The following is a 20,653-nucleotide window of genomic DNA, read 5'->3' as shown; positions in this document are numbered from 1 at the left end:
TTTCCTGCTCAATTGTAATAAATTGATATTTAAAAATAATAACTGCATATCGGAGTAAGTTTATTTTTATATTTTAATGCATCGATTTAAAATTGCGCAAACTCAACAAGATAACGGATACTGCGTTAAATGACGTCAGTATGCGGCACTTACATTATAGAGGTACAGTTTCACAGTTTGTTTACACGTTTGTTATATGATGGCTGCTACCGGTAGGCATAATGTACATTACAATTTGAAACGAAAACATATTGAAGATTATTCGAGTGACGAAGATGGTACGTTATCTTTGCATTATATTTTAAACAATGATCTTGATCATCACTGAGATTTTATGTGTGCTCAAAGAGTTTTTTGTTTTTGAGGTTAGGATGTATGAATGAAAAATATATGTTTATCGATATTTATTATATTTGTAGATAATTCCAAACAAGCAAAATCAAATGAACCAAGATTATGTCCATATTTAGATACCATTAACAGACAATTTCTGGATTTTGATTTCGAAAAGTTATGTTCTGTGTCACTCTCAAGAATAAATGTGTACGCTTGTTTAGTATGTGGCAAGTATTTTCAAGGGAGAGGAACAAATACTCACGCTTATACACATAGCGTTGGAGAGGGTCATCATGTATTTTTGAATTTGCAGACACTAAAGTTTTATTGCTTACCCGATAACTATCAGATTATAGGTAGATATGCCAGTTAATTTTTTACAAGCACTGTTAAATTTTTAAATGAAAATCTATTATTCTAATAATGTTGATAATTTACAGACTCATCTTTAGATGATATCAAGTATGTTCTCAATCCGACCTTTGGTAAGAATCAAATTGCAAAGTTGGATAACAATGATAAGATGTCAAGGGCTATTGATGGTTCCTTGTATTCACCTGGTATAGTTGGTATGAACAACATTAAAGCCAATGATTACTGTAATGTTATTTTACAGGTAAATATACAATATTTATTTCATGCAATCAATTAGGACAAATTTCAATGTAAAGTATAAAATTTTTCAGTCATTATCTCATGTCACTCCACTGCGAGATTACTTTTTAAGGGAAAGCAATTATGCTAAAGTTAAGAGGCCACCTGGAGATTCACATTATCTTCTTGTACAGAGGTTTGGGGAATTGATGAGAAAATTGTGGAATCCTCGTAATTTTAAAGCACATGTTAGTCCACATGAAATGTTGCAAGCTGTTGTACTATGGAGTAAAAAAAAATTCCAATTTACTGAGCAAGGTAATAGTAAATTTCGATAATTGTGCGAGGAAATGATTTGAATCTTGTATAGATGTTTGTGCCTGAGCTAAGCCAGAATGAGGAGGCAACACGAGTATGAAATCACTTTTTCGCGCATACATCTAACTTTATTTTTCGATACGACGTGTGTGGGGTGAGATTTTAATCATGCTCGATTTCTCAAGCGTACATAAAGTTAAGTCACCATGCACAGAATATAGAAAACAAAATATTTTCTCATATTCATCAAATTCAAAAGCTTTTTGTCAATTTATTACACAAATTCTACACTTACAGAAAAATAAACTATGTATTTTATTGTTATATATATTTTATTGTTTTCATAGGCGATCCTATTGATTTTTTATCTTGGTTCTTGAATGAACTTCATATGGCATTGAATGGAACAAAGAAAAAAGATTCTAGTATAATTTACAAGACATTCTTAGGACATTTGCGAATTTATACGCGTAAGATTCCACCTCTCGAATTGGAGGAAAAACAGAGAAGTGAATTGTTAAATACAGAGGAGTACAAGGAGACTGTAACAGAAAGTCCTTTCCTATTTTTAACATGTGATTTACCGCCTCCACCACTTTTTAAAGATCAGTTTGCAGAAAATATAATTCCACAGGTGATATTATCATTAATCATTAATCATTTGTAGCATTTAATATCATAACTCAATATCAATTAAATTGAGTTATTTTTACAGGTCAATTTATATACTCTATTGAGTAAATTTAACTCGCAATCAGAAAAGGAGTACAAAACTTATAAGGAAAATTTCATGAAAAGGTTTGAAATAAGGGAGCTACCACCTTTCTTGATTTTGTACATTAAGGTAACAAAATTTCATCAGTTCTTATTATAATTTCTTGATTCAAGATTCAGTAATACTAATAATATTATGTGTTTTTAGAGATTTACAAAAAATACATTTTTCGTTGAGAAAAATCCAACAATCGTAAACTTTCCCGTTAAGTGAGTATAATGACCATTTTGTTAAGTGTTTTTCAAAGCAAAACTAATTAATTTTTACTTTACAGGAATGTTGATCTTGGAGATATTTTGACACCAGAGGTGAAAGCCATGCACCCTCATACATCTTATGATTTGATTGCTAACATCGTCCATGATGGTGAGCCAAGTCATGGTACTTACAGAGTGCACATTTTACACAAAGCTACTGGACAGTGGTATGAACTTCAAGATCTACACGTCACACAAATACTGCCGCAGATGATCACTCTTACAGAGGCTTATATTCAAGTAAGTTTTTAAATTGTTGTTTATAAAATATTGACTCATTAAGTAATGAAGCAATGTAGATGTAACCCGTTTTTATCGTTTCCAGATATATGAATTAAAAAAAGAAGAAACAACTGATGGGGAAAATGGAAAAACTCAATGACCAGAAAATGCTTAATTGTTTATTGTCTGGATTTACAATTTGTAAATATTTGAATAAAATTAATTTTAAGCAGACTGATAATTTTTCTTGTATTTTTCAGATCTATAAAATTTCAGCTGTAAATCAGATATTAGAGAATATCTGATTGATTTTAGATCAATCAGATGATTTTAGAAAATATTTTACTCCAAAAATTCAGCAACTCAATTTTATTAAAATTATTATAGATCTAGGCCTTTTAGTAATAATTAAGTTTTTTTTCACTTGATTAAGGATACATAAAAAAATAAAATTGTGCATGCATGTGCGTCAACTAATTTTAAAGACACTAAAACAAAATAAATTTCGATTAATTTTTGAATTGATGCTTATTATTAATAAATTAATGTTCAAGATTCAAGATTAAGTAAAATTCATTATAATATACACAATGCATATACATATACGCTGACGTTAAAAAACTCGAGAAAACGCGCACGCGTTCCCCGAAGCGCCGTCTATCGGCAACCCAACGAACCGTCTATGAAATTCGGAATTCCGCGCGGCGGGCGGCCTTTCTTCAGTCGACTCGCGTTGCTTAGTTCGCGCGGTACTGTATGTTGTATAAGAGCTAGTGGGGCGACGATCGAGGAAAAACCGGATAGTAAACGTAAAGATAGTGCAGTGCAAAATTCTCAAAAAGGAATTGAAAACGTGAACAGTGTTATATTGCAAGAATTTAAAAGTCTCGGAAATATTAAAAGAACAAGAACATAATCGTGTTCATCGTCGTCGTCAACGGTGAGTCTTTCGAGAAAAGAAGCAAGAGAAAGAGAGAAAGACAGTGTGGCGAAGGTCGCGCACTTGCCTGCTGGCGTTTAACGGTCCGCCGATATGTATGGCTAACCTTCACGCACATGCGACCGTTGCATGTGCATCGCGAAGATACTTATTTTGGGGCTTCTTGTTTTTTTTTTACTTGGCAACCAAGAGGTTAGAGACGCGACGCCGCGTTGCTGCTCGCTCGGTGGTGACAGTAGCTGCAGTATGAGAGAGGGAGAACAGGTTGCAAACAATCGGCTGAGGGAAAACCTGTTCCCTCTTCTTTGCGAGAGCGAGTTTCAATGCTTTTCGAGAAATTCTTTTGTTTTTGCTCACTGTTTCACTCTTGTCTATAGATCGACTTTTACTCTTTATCACTTTTTGTTTAATCAAAACAATGAAAACACATGGATACCAATTTCATTCACTCGTTTGCGAGAATTCATAACACTACGTGAATTGAAACTCAAACAAATTTGAAGAATGTATAATAATCTTAGACATTCAACATTAGTCGTTCTCACAAACCGGATAACTTCGAAAGTAATGCGCGAGTAATGAAAGACGGAGCAGTTCTGAAAAATTACACGATCGCAACATACACTTTGCTAACTTGTCAACGAGAGGAAAAAAACGGAGTAACTCGTCAGTACCCCGTAAATCTAGCTTCGGGTTTGATTAATTAACTGTTATATCTGAGTGCACTACGTGCAATGCGTTCAGACGAACGAGTGTTGGTGGTATACTCTACACCTCTATCTGTAAGCTTAAACTAGTATTATTGCATGTGCTAAACTCGTATATCCATTTTAGCCGGATTAATTAAGATTTTTCAGAATCGGAGTAACGCGACACCTCGAAATCCTGCGAAAAGACCAATTTCTCGTTTTCATTTTTTTCGCGCAAACTATGCTGCGCTTACCTGCTGCTGATTCGCGTAATACGACGCGATTTCTTGGTAGTGCACGGTGTAGAAGTTTTTGTAATGGACTACTTATGTTGAGTTCAATGATTTGCGATGAATTGATGGCTTTTATGTTGATGGTTCACGAAGTTATTTTAGTTTTTGATGACTCCTATTTAGTTTTTAAAATACGTTAAACAGATATAATATTGAAGAGTACTTTCGTTTATTCCGAAAAAAACTACTGTACATTGTAGGATCAATTAATAGCACACTGTACAGTTGTAATTTAAAAAGCTCTCAATCTGAAGTTGTGAGGGTTGATTAAAAGTGTTTCTTGGAAAGTTCATTCAATGTGTATATATACCTTACTAGAAAAACTTCATCGCGAATGCATAATGAGTTCTCCATTTTTAGACGAACAGTCGCTATTTCATTATGGTTTTTTAGCCTTTTATTTTAAATTCAACCCATGATTTTCTTTCGCGTTCAGAAGCAATGAATCATCATCGTTCAATTTCTAAAGTTTAACGGCTGAATAATACACACGTTGTTGAGGTGATGATCATTGCTTTCTCTGTTATTGATGCTTGAGCACGCATTTGCGCTTTACAGATGGCGAAGCAAATCATTATTAATTCTTCGCCATACTTTCTCAGAACTTCGTTGTATCTCGTTATCAACTTGCAGTGTATTTTAATGTATCAAGCGCGCTTGGAAGAGATTGATGATTTGATTTTTAGTGCAAATGAAACGTCTGTAATTCACGACATTATCTTACAAGACAGCAGACCTTCGAACCTTGACTGTATCGTACCTCAAAGGTTTTTTTTACTAGTCGAATGTTTCTTTTGAGCTGCATATAAATAAGCATATAAATAACCGAGTTTACGATACTAAGTATGATTAAGATGCTGGTCTTTGTGTCAAGATTCTCTGGGATATTCGGATAAATCATTTTTTTTTAGTTTCATAAGATTTATTGAAGCAGTATAAATAAATGATAATGGGAATTCCTATTACTAGGCAAAGGTCAGTTTTTTTAATTCGTTTTGTAACTATTTTTCCTGAATTCAAAATTTGCAAGCATAATGTTTGAGAAATCAAATTTTTTCGCAGATGTTATAAACCGTAAGCACCACGTTATATTGCTAACAAAAAGTAAAATCACAATACATTTATCATGGTCTATAATCAGATTTGTTCGATTCTGAGAATTCTCTATTTCCAGTATGAAGATTATTCGAGTGAATGATAAAAGTTTCAGTATACCAATTCGGTTAACGATCGTGTAATTCGCATTCCAATTCAACCAAACGCTATTTAATTAAAATCAGTCCATCACTAATATCCCTAGTCGTAAAAGCGCAAAGAATTGTAATGAATATTCAGTATGTCGTGTACAATTTTTTATTCAAATCTGCATTGAACGACCCTAAAAAGGAACGGCTTGCATCTCGTACGTACACTTCTGTGTCGTGAACTCTCAACTAAACGTCACGCTCGCGCAAGTCTACCCTCCCGCAATAATTACACGCAGCTATATAGCTCTCCGGTGCTTTTTTTTTCTCTCACGGCCAGACGGACAGCCCGGGAGGGGGAAAAAAGCTGCCTCGCGAAAAACTGCGCGTGCGTGGGAGATGACTATTTTTGGTTGCGTTCTTTTTTCGCGATGAAATACAGCACGCTATCGTGCGCGCTTTCTTTCATACGCAACGCGTTGTCGATTAGAATTGCGTTGTTTTCTTTCTGATGATGAGCGCGCGTGATGAATTGGAGACGCTCAAGCGCGTAACATTCAAGATGTCTCAGAGGAATTAACATCGTCATTATAAAGGCAACACGCATTGCTTCGCAATATTTCGATGAAGCTGTTGTCGCTGTTCACCGCGCACGTGCGATCTCGCAATCTACCGAATATAAAAACACAAATCTTCAACTTTCTAAACGCTCATGCGGACAATTCAGGAATGCCGAGGAGTCGTCGTCTATCCTATTTTTTTTCTCCTTAAGGCAACCACGAAAAGCATTTCCGTAGGGCCGGAATTTCTTTCCTCCGAGGTCCAAGTGGCATTTAACTCGTGAGATTAACGCGGAGAGAGGAAGGCGCCGACGGTGGCGGTAGAGGTATAGTGAAAATGGTCGGCAGAGTGAAAACAGAAAACCAGTTTTCGGCGCGACACTGATAGATAAGTGAGATGAGTCGCGTGGCTGACGGCTTTACGACTTGTCCTCTGATTCTTTTAGCTTGTGATGTTCGTCGCGCGCTATAACTGATGCGACGATTTGTGCGCCGACTTCGGTATTCCGTTTCTATGTTTTTTCTTTCAAGGGACGACTTTTTCCTTTCGTGCTTGCGCCCTGACTCATCCACGAGACTTGACATTTTTTAAAAAATTGCTCGTATGTGATGACCGCTAAAATGCTGTGGTGTTTTTTAAGTTCGCGGTATCGATAATACGCCCGATCGAGCGGCTGGTATTTTTCTAAAAAAAAAATAGTATTTGAATTTTAATAACGGTGGAAGTTATTTTATTAAATTTCAGCTTATCTCATTAATGGCTGAAAGAGGCCAATAAATTTTATTGATCAGCGAAACGCTATAAAATAAGTGCAAATAAATGTTGTTGGCTAGATAACAACGAATACTATATATTTTATTATTTATGCGCTCGAAAAATCTATTTGTTGTGTTCGACAACACCGTACGAAAAAAATGAGAGTTTACGAACTACGTTAATCTTCCTTGATCGACCAATAAATTAGCTTCATCTAATCCAAGAACTCGGCCGTCGAGTAAAAAGAGAGAAGATAAAAAGCCAAGCTTTGAAACTGTAATGAGTACAAAGCAGCAGCAGCGTCGATCGGGAAATAAAAATCGATCAGTGCTTTGCCTCAGTGGCGGCTCGTAAGCGCGCGAAGCTTTTCACACAAGCTGCTCCATGGCTCGGATACAGGCTTATAATATCGATAAAATTCCAATGAAGCGCTCTCGCTGGCCATTTTTTTTTTCTCTTTTTTTCTCACCTCTTTAAAACGTGCGCGAGAGGTCGTTCAACTGCCTCGCCGTTGTAATAATAGTTGTAAAAAATGCGCGATCGCTGATAAATTCTTTCGAGCCTGCTTGGGATATTCATCAGTTTGATTTGTGTAATGGACGAATTAACGCAAAAGCGCACGTAATTGAGTTTGCATTGCCGGGGATTACGAGCTGCACATATTGATATCGGATGATGATTTTGTGGTTCCGATTGGAAATAATCGAATCAACTTGACGAGCTGCGTAAGTAAGCTCTGGACGAGACGTTCGCGAACGTTGGTTTTTCTTTGTTTTTTTTTTCTACGCGCAAATGATGACAAGTCACAACGGTTAAAAGCTATTTGTATGACCATAGTCATCGGAACATATAGCTGCGGCGTGTAACGGTATGATTCGAAGAGGACTTGGCTTCGTCTGTAGCACTGCTACATTGCGTCGTGTCGATTTTTCAGCGAAATTTCTGCTGCTCTAATTGAATGATTAATTGGCGCGGCGGCGCGATGTAAAAAAGAATACCTTTGTATGGAGGACAAAAGCCGAGCGTACTTCTCAAGGCTACGCACGCAAAGGAAGAATTTTATCCTGCGTCGTCGGTTGGTGAAACTCCGGAAGAAGGAGAGAGGAGGGGACTGAGAATAGGGTTAGTGTAGCGGCAGGTGCTCCGCGCACTGCCTATATGTGCATTATATACCTAAAGTCGGTTTTGAATTTCTTTTATGCTTCGCTCTCCGGGAGGTCTTCATTGGTAGAGACGATTAATTACGCCGACTCTTCTCCGGTGACCTCTCTTCCTCGCTGCCAATCGACTGCTCGTCCCGTGCTTTCTTCATATATTTTCCGAGAGGTTGATCGACGTCGAAAGCGCGGGGGAATTGCATTCTAAGGCTCCTCTTAACAACAGATTCACTGGCTCATCGCGTGAATGCGCGCGCGAAACACGGTATAAAGCGCACTTCGGTCGACGATGTTTTTACAAGCGAGAGACGGAGAAAAATTTTCCCCTGCCTCTTGCGCGAACCAAGCAGACGAGAAATTCCAACGACGTCGCGCGTAAGAATCCTCCCTCTCTTTCTCTCTCTTTCAGCAGTGCAGCGCGATTGCGCTGTCGAAAACAGACGCTCTGCGCCTCGTAGTCTGGTCTCTTCGCGTTCGAGAAAGGTGAACGAGAGTCGGCGCCTTTCCCCTCTCCGCGACAATTGCCGTAGCGTTGTTGCTGCTGCTTTATTTCGCTCGTGCGACCCCTTGGTCTGTGCACGCCTCCGGGCTCGCGCAAAGAAAATGCAGCGAGGATGAGCCCGCGATAGAGTGCCAACTGCAGCTGGGTGCGCGCGCGTGCTTTCCGCCAACGTGGCAGTGACGAGCCCCGGCGGCCAGGCTAGTTTGTTTGCAAAATACATGCTCGGTGTTTTCTTTGAAGCACAGTTGACGCGAGGGTTGAGAGTTGATACCTGTGCGCGTCGTCGTTGCGAAACGCAAAACGAGTCGTTTTCACCGCTCGCCTTCGAGTACGAAAAAGCCCGGCAAAACGCGCTCCATCCGTAGCCTGTTAATCAGCAGGCGGAAACGCGCGCCCGACATCGTCGAAATCGTCGAGGCGCAAAATCTTGTGCCGCGGTCTTCGCCACCGCTGCGCTGAACGCGTCCAGATAAGCATCGTCTGCGCGCGCGGCATATTTATCCCACTTTCCGCGTTACACATCCAACTGCCTCGCGCGCGTTAATTGCCTATTAAAAAGGCAGAGCCGCGAGCAAGGTGCATATCCTTATCCTTGAACGTTCCCGAAAACTCATTACGAATGCCCCCTTCTTCCGTCTAACCTTTGTAACGCTCAACGGCGCTCTCGGTGATTTCTTTTCTTTCGAGTTAATGGCTCGCGATCGATTGGTATGATAATTCGCGACAATCGCGAATGCGGATAATAATGTCTTTTCCGTTTTCGTCTCTCGATTTTGGATAGTCTTGCGCCAAGCACCGGGACTCTTTGCTTTTGCTTTTATTTTGTGGGAGAGATAACTGCATTGCTGACGTTGCCTTTGGAGTCAGGGTGCGCATTTCTGAGAATGCCAAAACCTTTTTAGACAGTCGGAAGACAGAAAATACTTGAAAAGTAAAATAAAAAGAAATATTTTAGTTAAGCATATTTTTTATTGTTTGTTGTTTTTTGTTTAAGTAAATGCATTTATAAAATGATTTAATTGCATTTGACACCTGAATTCTAAATGCCTCATCCGAATTATTGACGATTGAGAAAATCACTCGCACGAGTTTTTCAAAAATTCAACATTCATCACTTCTCACCTTGAACGAATTTCTGTCTAAGGTTATTATTAAGCAGGACAATTTAAACTTTGACAGCAGTCAACCAGTTCACGCTTATACCTCATAGTATCCCAACTATGCACATGATAAAGTAATAACTTTCAAAAGGCGCTTGTACACCCTGCTTCTCCTGGCCCTCGTCAGCCGTTAAAGTATATCCACGCTGAGCAGAAAAGTCTATATAATAATAAAGTCATCGTCGCCCGTTGCAGAGTCTACGTCAAAAACTGAAAACCCCAGTGCTCAGAAGCAGCGGCAATAAAGAAAAAAAAAAGAAAAAAACAGAAAACGAAAGGCATGTTTCCTTTGTCTGTCGCGCGCGTACGCGACGCACGTGCTTATTTTCTTATCGCCGGCGCGCGAAGAGGAGCAGCGCCGAAAACAATGGGCGCGGGCTAGCCACCTCTCGCGCAACCGTTCCGCCCGACGAGCCTGCGGCGAGCGAATCTCTTAATGTTCTTTCGTAAGAGTCTCGCTATCGCGCGTAAAATGCCCTTCTCTCTCTCTCGCGCGCGCGCGCCTCTTCCCCTTGCATCCGGTCGTGCGCGCGTTTTATCGTGTCGTGCCCAGTGTGCGGCGCGTGCGTCTGACGGTAAGCGACTGCTCGCATGGAGGCGCTGAACGAGTTCGCTTCGCGCGTTGCCATTTTCAAACGCGTGGCTCGAGTGAGAAATCGGCCGATCGCGGTCTACGAGACAAACATCTGCGAGACTCTTCCATCCATCTTCGGGCCAAGAAGATGACGAGTATTATTCGAATTGCCCCTTGTATTCGGAAACAATGCAAAGGAACAATGAGCCAGACAGCGGCGCCTCAGTTAGACCCGAAAAATCCACGAAGCGCGAAGAAAAAACCGCCTTTCCCAATCTACCTCCCCGCTCCTTTTTGTTCTTTCTTTTTTCCTTTTTCGAACAATGACTCGGACACCGAATAATTTATCCCCTTGCCTGCGTCAATTTTCATTTCCCGGTCGTTGCCACACCCTTAAGAGCAGCGCGATCGATGATGCAACGTCTCGATGGACGTTTCGCCGAGACGAGAACGAGCATTTTTCTTCCCTTTCTCGGATTAACTTTGTTCGGTGAATTATGAAGTTCGACGGCTGCAGGAGTGGAAATGATAACTGCCGGCGATACTCTCCGATTCAATTCGAGAGATACGGCTCGAGTGCTTCTTGCTCTTACCCGTCGCTCACCTGCTCGTCCTGCTACTGCCCCTTTCGGACTTGGAGAACAGGGTCGCGATTTGTCTTCGGTATCCTGGAAATTGATCGATCGTGCCTGCAACTATTACAGGTATAACTCTTTTATCGTGCAAAAACAGCATGGAGTAACGGCTGAAAATTGATAAATTTGCGTGAGAACTAGGTTATCTCGAAGTCACGGTATTGTGCGACGATTTTATCACAGAGATCGTTGCTTTTCATAGTTGGTTAACGACGAGACGTCAGGCACTGCACAAGAACGATGTTTAATTGGCCATCAAGCGTAACGCAAAAGCAAAAGCACTTCCCGCCGCGAACGACGCTCATTAATACATCATCAATCTCGACTCCGAAATTCCGCGACGACATCAAAATCCAATCAAAGCGCCCGCCAGTAGCCGCGAGCCGAAAAGGAAAAAAAAACACAAACGAAAGGGCAATATCAGCAAAGTGGGGGGCTCCAGTCGCTCACGCACGAGTAAACTTTACACTGGAAATCCCTTGCCGACGCTGCCGGCTCCTCGGCAATTTCACGGCAATTTCCTGATTGGAAGAAATCGCCGTAGCACGCGCGTCAGATAGATGTACCGCGTGCACTCTTCGACGCCTCGAGCCTTCGCTGCGACAAGAGACTTGGGAGGAAAATTGACGGGCGATCGCTTCCGTACCTCGTTACACGCTATGGTTTTCTCGTGCGAGAGGAAGGGAGGAGGGGGCTGCAGCGAATGATGATTACGTGTCTGATGATGGCAAAGGGTGATGCTCTCTTTTCTCACTTTTTTTCACGACGGTCCGCGCAATCCAAGCGGTCTTTTTGTTTTTCGAGCGATAAGCTGGACGCCGCGGTGAAATGGCACTTTTCGATGTGAACATTGCATTGAATTAAATGACGTCCCGAGGGCATTGCAAAGTATACAAGTTGAGCTTGGCGCAAACTATATGAGAGGGTCCGTGAAGGATGTCTGATGAGATTCAAATGTGCTTTTCTTCATATTGAGTTTGCGTGGAAATGGGTGGGGCTTGCCCTCGTCTTCTTATTTTTTCCTTTTGCCAAGTCATTTTTCGTGATTCGACGAGGTTATAAGATTGGAAAGTGTATCGTCAACTTTTTATTCTGACCTCGATTATCATAAAAGTGATGTCGGCAAGATAAAAGTCAAGATGGGGTAGAACTCAAATCTATAATTATAAATTTATTTTGCCTTGAGAAAGTATTTTGCGTGAACGCGCCAATCAATACAAATTGAATAATCAATTGGAAACAATAAAATCGAAGCGCTTCATTTACAGCAACATTTGCATCCGACGGACATTGACTCGTCACGGATAACCAGCGAGCAGTATGACGCCGATCGATCATACACAATGAAACCATCCAATCGCATTAGGAAATTGGAAAACACCGTGCTGAAGAAGTGAACGACCCGTCGGTATAACGAGCAAAGAGCCACCCTTGTTACTTTGATTTCGAAAATCTCCGTGGACACGTTTAGAGGCGCACAGTCGCGTTGCGTCAATTAGATAGCAAATCTGGGGAAATGCAAATCAAGCAGTTCGACACTTGGCACGGCAAGTCTCGCTCGGAAGAGGAACCGGAAGCCAACGGCAATTTATGCGCGCACACGCTCGCCTTCATAGAGCCTCGTAGACGTCGCCGACGCGAATAATATTAATTGCCGATGGAACTTTCCACGCGTGCTCGAGCATTTGCCTTCGAGCTTTCGCCTTCGAGCTTTCTGCGTTTGACGCACTTGCGGTATTTCGACGAAAGCGCCTGTGCCGCGACTATGTGCAATTATTCGTCGTGTTGGCTTGCTCCGCCGTGCTGATTTGACAGCTGTACGCGCGACGTGTGGGTCTGACTTGCAAAGGAGAATTCGAGCTCGCTCGCGAACTTTCGCCGCGACTCGCAACTCGACGAGCACAATTAAATCTTACACGGGCCGATACCAGTATAAATAATAAGACAAGCAACAATTCCTATTCGTAGAAGTGTTTGCCGCGTCGAGCGAAACCAGGCTGCATTCTCGTCGCGGGGTGCATTGTGCCCGCAGAAATATATCGACATATCCCTAACTGATTCCAATCATAGAAGAGAGCCTGAAACTCTTTTCTATCAAAGATGTCAGCGAAACATGAGAGTTAAATAAAATTTCAATCTCTTACAAAGCGCATGCACATAATTCAGTCATCAATGCGCTATTAGATCTCGAACTAATTACAAGTGTTTCGTGCTGCTGATAATGATAGTGCCCGCGCTGCTCAGATAAGGCGAGATCAAAGGTTCAATACATTTATGGCTTGGATGAATCACAAGGCCGATCCAATTCTTCATGCCGTCATTCGTATTTCTAATTTAGCATCGTGACAAAGAAACGAACGGAAAGAGAGAGCGAATCCAATCGAATTAGTATACTCGGTGGATTAGATGAACGCAAAGGAGCGATACTTTGCATTCAGAGAGTGACAGGGCGTAAAAATGAAAGATCTTTGCACAGTTTGGAAAGGATAGAGCGATTTTCATCGACGACGCGATCGATTATCTCATCAGCTTGATGGGATTACTCGTTGACATTTGGGCCAAAGGCTTGCAACATTAATTATCTTGAGCTTTGTTCAAGTTTTCTATAATGAAGCTTTTTTTCTTTTTTGTTTCATCTCTGATGTATGATAAAATATCTTGTTTTTTTAAGAGCTTTAATAAGCTGCACTGAGTCTTGAGCTTTGAATATTTGGGAAAAAATTTTTTTAATTGAAAGCTTTTGGATTAACTGACGACATTTAAGTCGCTATTACAAATATTATTTGGGGGGGGGGGGGGATGTAAAAGATCTAAAATATAAATTTAATCCAAGAGTAGACATCAAAATCAGACGAAACTTCAAAAATTAAATTTATTTCAATTTTATTTTCCGAAAAATCCAGCTTCTTTCACAAAGGACTGCTATTTTACTAAAATATAGATGTTGGAACTGGACAACTGTAATCAAGCTTCGTTATCTCTCGCGGTCTATAATCAATGATTTGATCGCGTTTCCGATATCAGAGTGGCTCGAAAATGGGGAGTCGCCGAAAATAAATTGTTCTTTTTGTCATTCAGCACCGACGTGTACAATCCTCACCAACATGCTATTCCAGACACCTCCAATTAATTAATATTAAGTCAACTTTTCTTTGCCACCTCCTCTTACCGTTAATTCGTGCTAAATGAAATTCCCTTATAACTCACGACGTTGAAGCCAGGACGCAAATTAAAAGCCTGACCCCAAATAGACCAGCCACCATCTATATCTGCTTGACCTTTCCTCGTGCACGTAACGTGATTTTTATACGGCTTAGCCATATTCAAACTCCTATTTGCGATACAATCTTATGTATTTCAAATACAGTCAAGCGAAAAAATATGTTCGTCATTTAATGATAATTAATTGACTCTTATCAAAACAATTAGTCAAGCGCTAATGAGACATTTCCCCGTCATTCTTTTGAAATGCATGAAATAGTAGAAAAGAAAATCACATAGATTTTAGGGTTATTCAAGTGTTATCACGACGAGCTCGTTGGAAGCAGATTTTGCCTATCGCCTTCATTAAGAGAACGCGCGAACGACGCAATAGACAAAGAATAAAAAAGCGATATATACTCGCGGTAGAGAAAAATATCCGAGTGAGACATTGGTATCTAATAAAACGCTGACAAATATAGCATGTATGCAAGTTGCAAAATCGAATCGCGAGTAACTTTGTGTAATACGGCTTTTTGATTAGATTTGATTGCCCTTGATCCAATTTTTCCAATTTGTCAAGGATTGTTGTCAGATGTGCATGTGTTAATTTTGTTAATTTTTTATGTGGATGAATGTAATGCCCATTCCACATTATTTTGAAATATTGCTTTCTATTAACTTGTTTACGTAACCAACAGTCGATTAAAATTCGAATGATGAATCACTTTCGAATGAAGATCGATTACAAATGTCAACCTCACTCGAACGTTTACGGCACTATTGTGCAATATGGTACATTTTATTCCTTAAAATCAAAAACTCATTTAAAACTGAACCTTTTAAACAGAGAACTACACTAAAAAACATCATTGTTAATTGAACGAGTTCGCTGTTCATGGAACTGCTCTTCCTATTTTTCTAAAGCACAGTTGAAATCACAGTAGATCGCTAAATGTTATAATTTATGGATATTATAATCAAACATTAATACTTTTAGTGGACAATGATTTACGATCAACGTTAATACAAAATTTCTTAGTTATGTCTTCGTCTACATTTAAATAACGAATGAAAATGCCATTTGAAATTGGTTTCCATCGTAAGTCAATTCGAAAGTTTCGATAGCTAACCTTCTGTGAATTATAATGTAACATTGTTCAAGGCGAATGTCGAATAGTGATCATTTCGATTGACGTACCCGAATATGGCAAAATTAGTCCAAATTTCGATGATTCGCTCCATAACTTTGTAATATAAAGTTCATTTTCTGAAATATTCATTTCCTAATTGTTGTAATGTAAAATACGAATTTTTATATATGAATAAAACACTTCGTCGTAGAAACCGTCACTTGTTGTATGTATGATAAAATTACTACATAATCTTGGTTTACAAATTAATCTTAATTCAAAACTAGCCTTTCAACGATGTTGCCTTCGAAAGATCTTTTTACTGTTGCATTATTTTGCTTGAGCTTCGGTTACATTATGTTTTTGTTAACATATGAATGCCTTCAATAAAATAGAAATCAGTACATAAATCTATACAGTTACCAATGATATCATCCGATACTGTGTTAGGTATGTAATAGAGTATCGGAATTCTAAAGAACACGTCTTAGTCTATTCCTTGCCTTGAAAGTGAACATGATGCAAATTCAACGTGAACAAGCACATACCTCATTTAATTAACATCAACTTTTCTTCATTCGATTTTGTCACCGTTTATTCAACTTTTCAATAAAAATACTTCAGGATTACGCTTATAGGTTAGTTTTTTCAGTAGTTATCTCATTAAGATGAACGTGCGCACTATTAGATATAATTCTGGTTCGGCGTGATTTTACAATATTGCTTTCGATTAATTTGCCATTCGCGCGACGGAGGTAGTTAATTAAAATCTCCGAATAACGCGTGCCAGTTTTCGATTTCAAATAAGTATACTCACTCGAATGTTTATGTCAGCTTTGCATGACACTTTTTTTTCTCGTATAAAACAGCTATTATTTATTAAAAATTATAATTTTTGCAATGGGTATCGAATAATTTGAATCGATGCAACCTCAACACCATATGCGTTATTCTAAAAAAAAGAACAGCAGAGAGACCTCCGATAGTTCATTGTCCACACTCCATGAACCTTCGAACAAAGAGGCTTCAGCTTAAAAATAAAAAGTAGAGTCGCACGTACATGGGCGAACGAACGCTAGACAGAAAAAGAAGATAGTTTTTCCCATGAGGCGTAAGGAAAAAAATATTATCGACTTCGCTCGCTCTCTGACTCTCTCTTTCTCTCTCTTTCTCCCTATCTCTCCTGCCGAAAGGGAGGGAAGCGTTATTGTTTTCTTACCAACAATCGGCTGTGTGTGCGAAGCCTTGCGTTGTGCACGAGAGCGCGCCAGACGGTTGCTGTCTGACGCTCATGTATGCAGATGGAATGTTACGCGCTTTGCCAAAACCGCCTGCTATGTAGATCGGGGTTAATCGCTTCAGCCTGTACGGTGGAAGCTTAACGGGATTCTCTTCCTTTTCATCGAGTTTATCAAATTTATACGTTTGTTTTCGTCTTCGCGACTTCATCGAGCTTTTCTCCCCCTGTTAGTCGAAACAGCAAAGCTTTATCGTCGATTCTTCTTCCGCTTGCAACCTTGATCCATTCTGAAAGAGGAGGGGGGGGGATATTCTTTCAATATGAAACAAGACGCGTGTGTCACCGTCGGTGCACGGCGCTCGTCTCGCCACAAAGAGTCGCGTGCTGCGGCGTCGACGTCGCTGCTTCTGCCGCTGTATGCACAGGCGCCGCCGACTGCTGCCACTGCCTGCTGCCTCCTCTGAGCCTCACTCCACTCTTGTGTACGCACGCAAATGAATGCCTTACAAGCTTCGCGGCAGCACGTGGCGTTTCCTCCTCCGCATCCTCGTTGCACAATTTGGGGGATGTTGCGGTTGGAAGCTCGAGAGCCAGTGCGCCGACACCGGTCAAAGAGAATTTCTGGCATTACCATTTGCACGAGACGAACGATGGCTTTTAATCGCGCGTAACTCGCATCGCCGATACACGCACGCCAAGGAAACGGCCTTTGTTTGGTCGATAGTTCTATCTTTGGGTGCATTTCGGGGGCAATATCGACGGGTATCCTGCTCCTACGCCATCGCTCGCTTTCCGCTTATTTACTTACATCCACTTCCATTATTCATATGCAAATCGATATCAGTCGACGTTGAGACAGTGCGTGTAGCCGTGCAGCAATAGACTCGATTTTCCATTGTACGAAAGATGTTCTCCGTAATTTCTCTCTCTTTCTAATCAAAGCTTTTCGCAATCGTGTCGCAGGTACGCGGGATTTTCTCCCGCGCAGCCTCGATTGCCGATCGAACGCCGCGCGGCTTTTTTACATTTCACTCGCATCTGGCGCGCGAAAGAAACAAGTTGATAGTCGGCAAAACCGGACAACGCGTGCGTGTGGCACACGTCGAACATTCGACACCCGTGAAGCTTTACAGCTGTCGCCGTGTGTCGATTGTCGGAGAGTTTATACTAGGCTGCTTTGCACGCATAAACCTGCTGCTGCTGCTGCTGCTGTGCTGCTACCTGTCGTATCGATCGCTGTGGGCCTCCCTTATTTTTTTTCCGTCTCCCTTTTTTTTCAATTCGCTCGCGCTTCGTCTCATCCGGAATTTCCACTTGGCCGTTGTTGTCTCTCGACAACTTGTCGATTACTTTTTTGTTTGGTAGCTTGTCATTTTTTGGTTGGTTGGACAGACGTGAGTCGCTAATCGATTGACATTCGATTTGGGATGATGAAAAATATTTTTTCATTGTTTCTTTAATATTTGATTTGGTGAATTATTCGTTTTATCTTGATTGCAATATTGTCAATTCAAACTCAACGTTTTCTATATCTAACTTCCATTTAATTCATCCAAATCCAAATTTTAGACAACACAAGTACTACCTTATTTTTCAGAATAAAGCGACAAGTTCACTGGAAATGGTTTTCGTACTCTTAGATAACCAAATCAATGGTGATCTGTAACAAAAACACTCTCCTTCGTTCTAAAATATACTAGTCAGTCAATTTCCTAGACAGCCGTCCAATCCCATGATTTACAATCACCACGGTGAAACAATAATCAAAAGCTCGGCAATGCACTCTCTTAAGCTCGACCCCATTGTGTCCGGGGCTATTTTCTAACATTCGCGGGTTTAATACGCAATCACACCCATATAGCTTTTTCAGTACGTCATTGTATTTCATAATGAATGATTGCATGAAAAAGTGATTGTTGTGACTATCGATCAACTTTATCAATGTATGTATACAATTGTCTTCTCCAACTGAGTACCGCCATTGTATTACTCTTTGATGAACATTTCTGTATTATCACGAATTCGTTATTTTACACAGGTGCGGCTAATTGCTGCTAATTAATTTCAATCTCTCATCATCGTTTGCCGCCCACCTTCTGGAAGGTGACAGATGAGAAAATTTTTCGACTTTCCCACTTACAATACATCGACAAACATTTTTCCGTATTTTGGTTTTTTATTATTCGAATAACTCTCGCAACTTCTCCGTTTGCCAGCTTCGAAAAGACGAAAATGAGCGAGAAGGGAGAGGGACTTGTAAGTTTTCCTCCGTCGCGAGAACTTTCAGCCGCGCACAACGACAAAGGCACTTGCGCGCGCCCGGCAAGTTGCGCGGGCGAAAAACTTTCTATAATTAAATATACAAGGTACATCACACATCTGGAACGCTTATATCTATGAGAACTATCCCACGTTTTTCTCTCCGCGTGGCCTATAGCCCCAGATATAGTCTTAATTATTTCTTCCGCGGCGGCTGTTGCGACATTACGGCCGCCTTCGACGGCTGCATCTCGCGCTGTGTTCCTTTTGTTCTTGCTCTCATCGCGAATGTTTTCTCGAGGAAGTTATTGCTACGAGGCGTCGCAATAGCGACGCAAGTCAATTAATGCGTTGATGAAAGAAAACGTTGATCGGATCGGTATGCCACGCGCAACAGTCCGAGTTCGTTATGGTACAGCTGGAGTTGGAGTTCAACGTATTACGAACAACCAGGCGAGTTTGTGAACTTTTTCGCAGAAGACAGCAGAACAAAATGTAACGTACGTGCGATAGCTTAGCTTTTTTTTACGGTCGTTTGGCGAGTGCACCAATGAAGGCAAAGCAGTCGTGCCACGACTGCGTCGATAAATTTACGAAATAACGCGTGTGTCGAGGCCAACACTTGGCGTCGATTCAAATGCAACCGCTAAGGCACTTTTCTTCGCGAAATAGCGAAGTAGCAACTGGCACGGTGTCGCCACACGCGTTTTTTTTCACTTTCGACCGAAATATCGGCTGCGAAAAAAAATGTTCAGAGCGTGTACATCCTCCCACATGCGTTCCAAAGCATGTAATTAACGACGTAGACTGTCTAATTCACTTTCTTAAAGAAAGGATGAAAAGACCGCGATATTAATTAACCTGGGCTATTTGCATTCCCTTCAGTTTTGTCTTCTTCAGGGGGACCGGCGAAGAGTGAAAAAGAGTGTCGCGCCCTTTTTTGCTTGCGAGACGACGACGACGACGACGGCGGAACTGCTGATAGCGGCTACGGGTGAAAAGGGAGAGCTTTCACCCTTCTCTCTTTTGATTACACCTCTCCGCTCTCCATTGAAAGTCTTGCGAGACGTTTACGCCGTGACCAAGAGCTCTTCAAATATGAATGCGGAAACGTGGCTTGGATCAATGCAAATCGCGCTCGCGATGTCGTAAGTCAAGGGCTGAACGCACGAAGTAAGAAGGCGACGTGTCGTCGTGTTGCTGCTCGCGATTAAAGGTTGCGCGAGAGGCGCGCCTCTGCTCCAATATACTCTCTCCCCAGATTGCGAAGATACCCGGCGTGCATGTCGGCGCTTTCTAAACCGTCGTGTCATATCAGAACTGGAGTGCGCGCGAAGTGTCACTGTACTGCGGCGGGACGGAAAAGCCAATAACAACGCGCAAATATCAGCGACTTTACGCTCCGACAAAGTCAACGAACTCCGTTCGTCTTCGAAGTAAAATCCCCCCCCTCCCCCCCCCCCCCCCCCCCGAACGAGAGCAGATTCCTTCCGACGCAAGTGCCACTAGAAGCAATTCTCGTCGATTGCAGATAAGCCGCGGTAACTCGCAAGTACAGATTTTTATCGATAAATAAGTCGGTCTGCGCGTCGACAATGTCGCCATTGGCCGAGGGAAAAGCAGAGCGGCAGAAAAAGGAAGGGGAAGCATCGGGGAGAGAGCGCGGATCGCGCATGGTTTTTAATGAGGATGTGCAGTCGACTGCAAACGACTCCAATATTGATCATCTTGCGCTCGAGCGCGCTTTGATTCGATTCCGGTTTGGAGTGGCTTTGCTTTACACGTGCGCGCGCTTCCACAAGCTTTGCTGCTCATTCTTGCCGCTTTCAATTTAAGCTCGTTTCTGCTGTTTCGCCTGTCCATATCT

At 41.3% G+C, this 20,653-nt stretch overlaps 2 protein-coding genes across 2 annotated transcripts in view; both read left to right on the top strand.

Moving 5' to 3' along the window:
* The first annotated feature begins 177 nt into the window (after window positions 1-177).
* On the top strand, window positions 178-2,735 carry LOC131671915 (U4/U6.U5 tri-snRNP-associated protein 2). Its single transcript, XM_058948716.1, has 9 exons — window positions 178-278; window positions 420-692; window positions 777-952; window positions 1,023-1,248; window positions 1,596-1,882; window positions 1,964-2,092; window positions 2,171-2,232; window positions 2,298-2,520; window positions 2,606-2,735. The coding sequence occupies exons 1-9, from the start codon at window positions 197-199 to the stop codon at window positions 2,660-2,662; spliced, it is 1,515 nt and encodes a 504-aa protein (XP_058804699.1). The 5' UTR covers window positions 178-196; the 3' UTR covers window positions 2,663-2,735.
* Window positions 2,736-3,240: 505 nt separating this feature from the next.
* The window catches only part of LOC131671909 (rap guanine nucleotide exchange factor-like), a 71,047-nt gene continuing 53,634 nt past the window's right edge, over window positions 3,241-20,653 (top strand). Inside the window, exon 1 of the mRNA XM_058948702.1 lies at window positions 3,241-3,442. The gene's annotated coding sequence lies outside the window, so the exon portion shown is untranslated. The remainder of the gene's footprint in view (window positions 3,443-20,653) is intronic.

The sequence above is a fragment of the Phymastichus coffea genome, unplaced genomic scaffold (assembly GCF_024137745.1).
Source record: "Phymastichus coffea isolate CEN01 unplaced genomic scaffold, Cenicafe_Pcof_1.1 PCOF00138, whole genome shotgun sequence".
Taxonomy (NCBI): Eukaryota; Metazoa; Arthropoda; class Insecta; order Hymenoptera; family Eulophidae; genus Phymastichus; species Phymastichus coffea.
The sequence above is the reverse complement of the archived record's forward strand: the minus strand, read 5'-3'. Positions and strand labels throughout refer to the sequence as shown.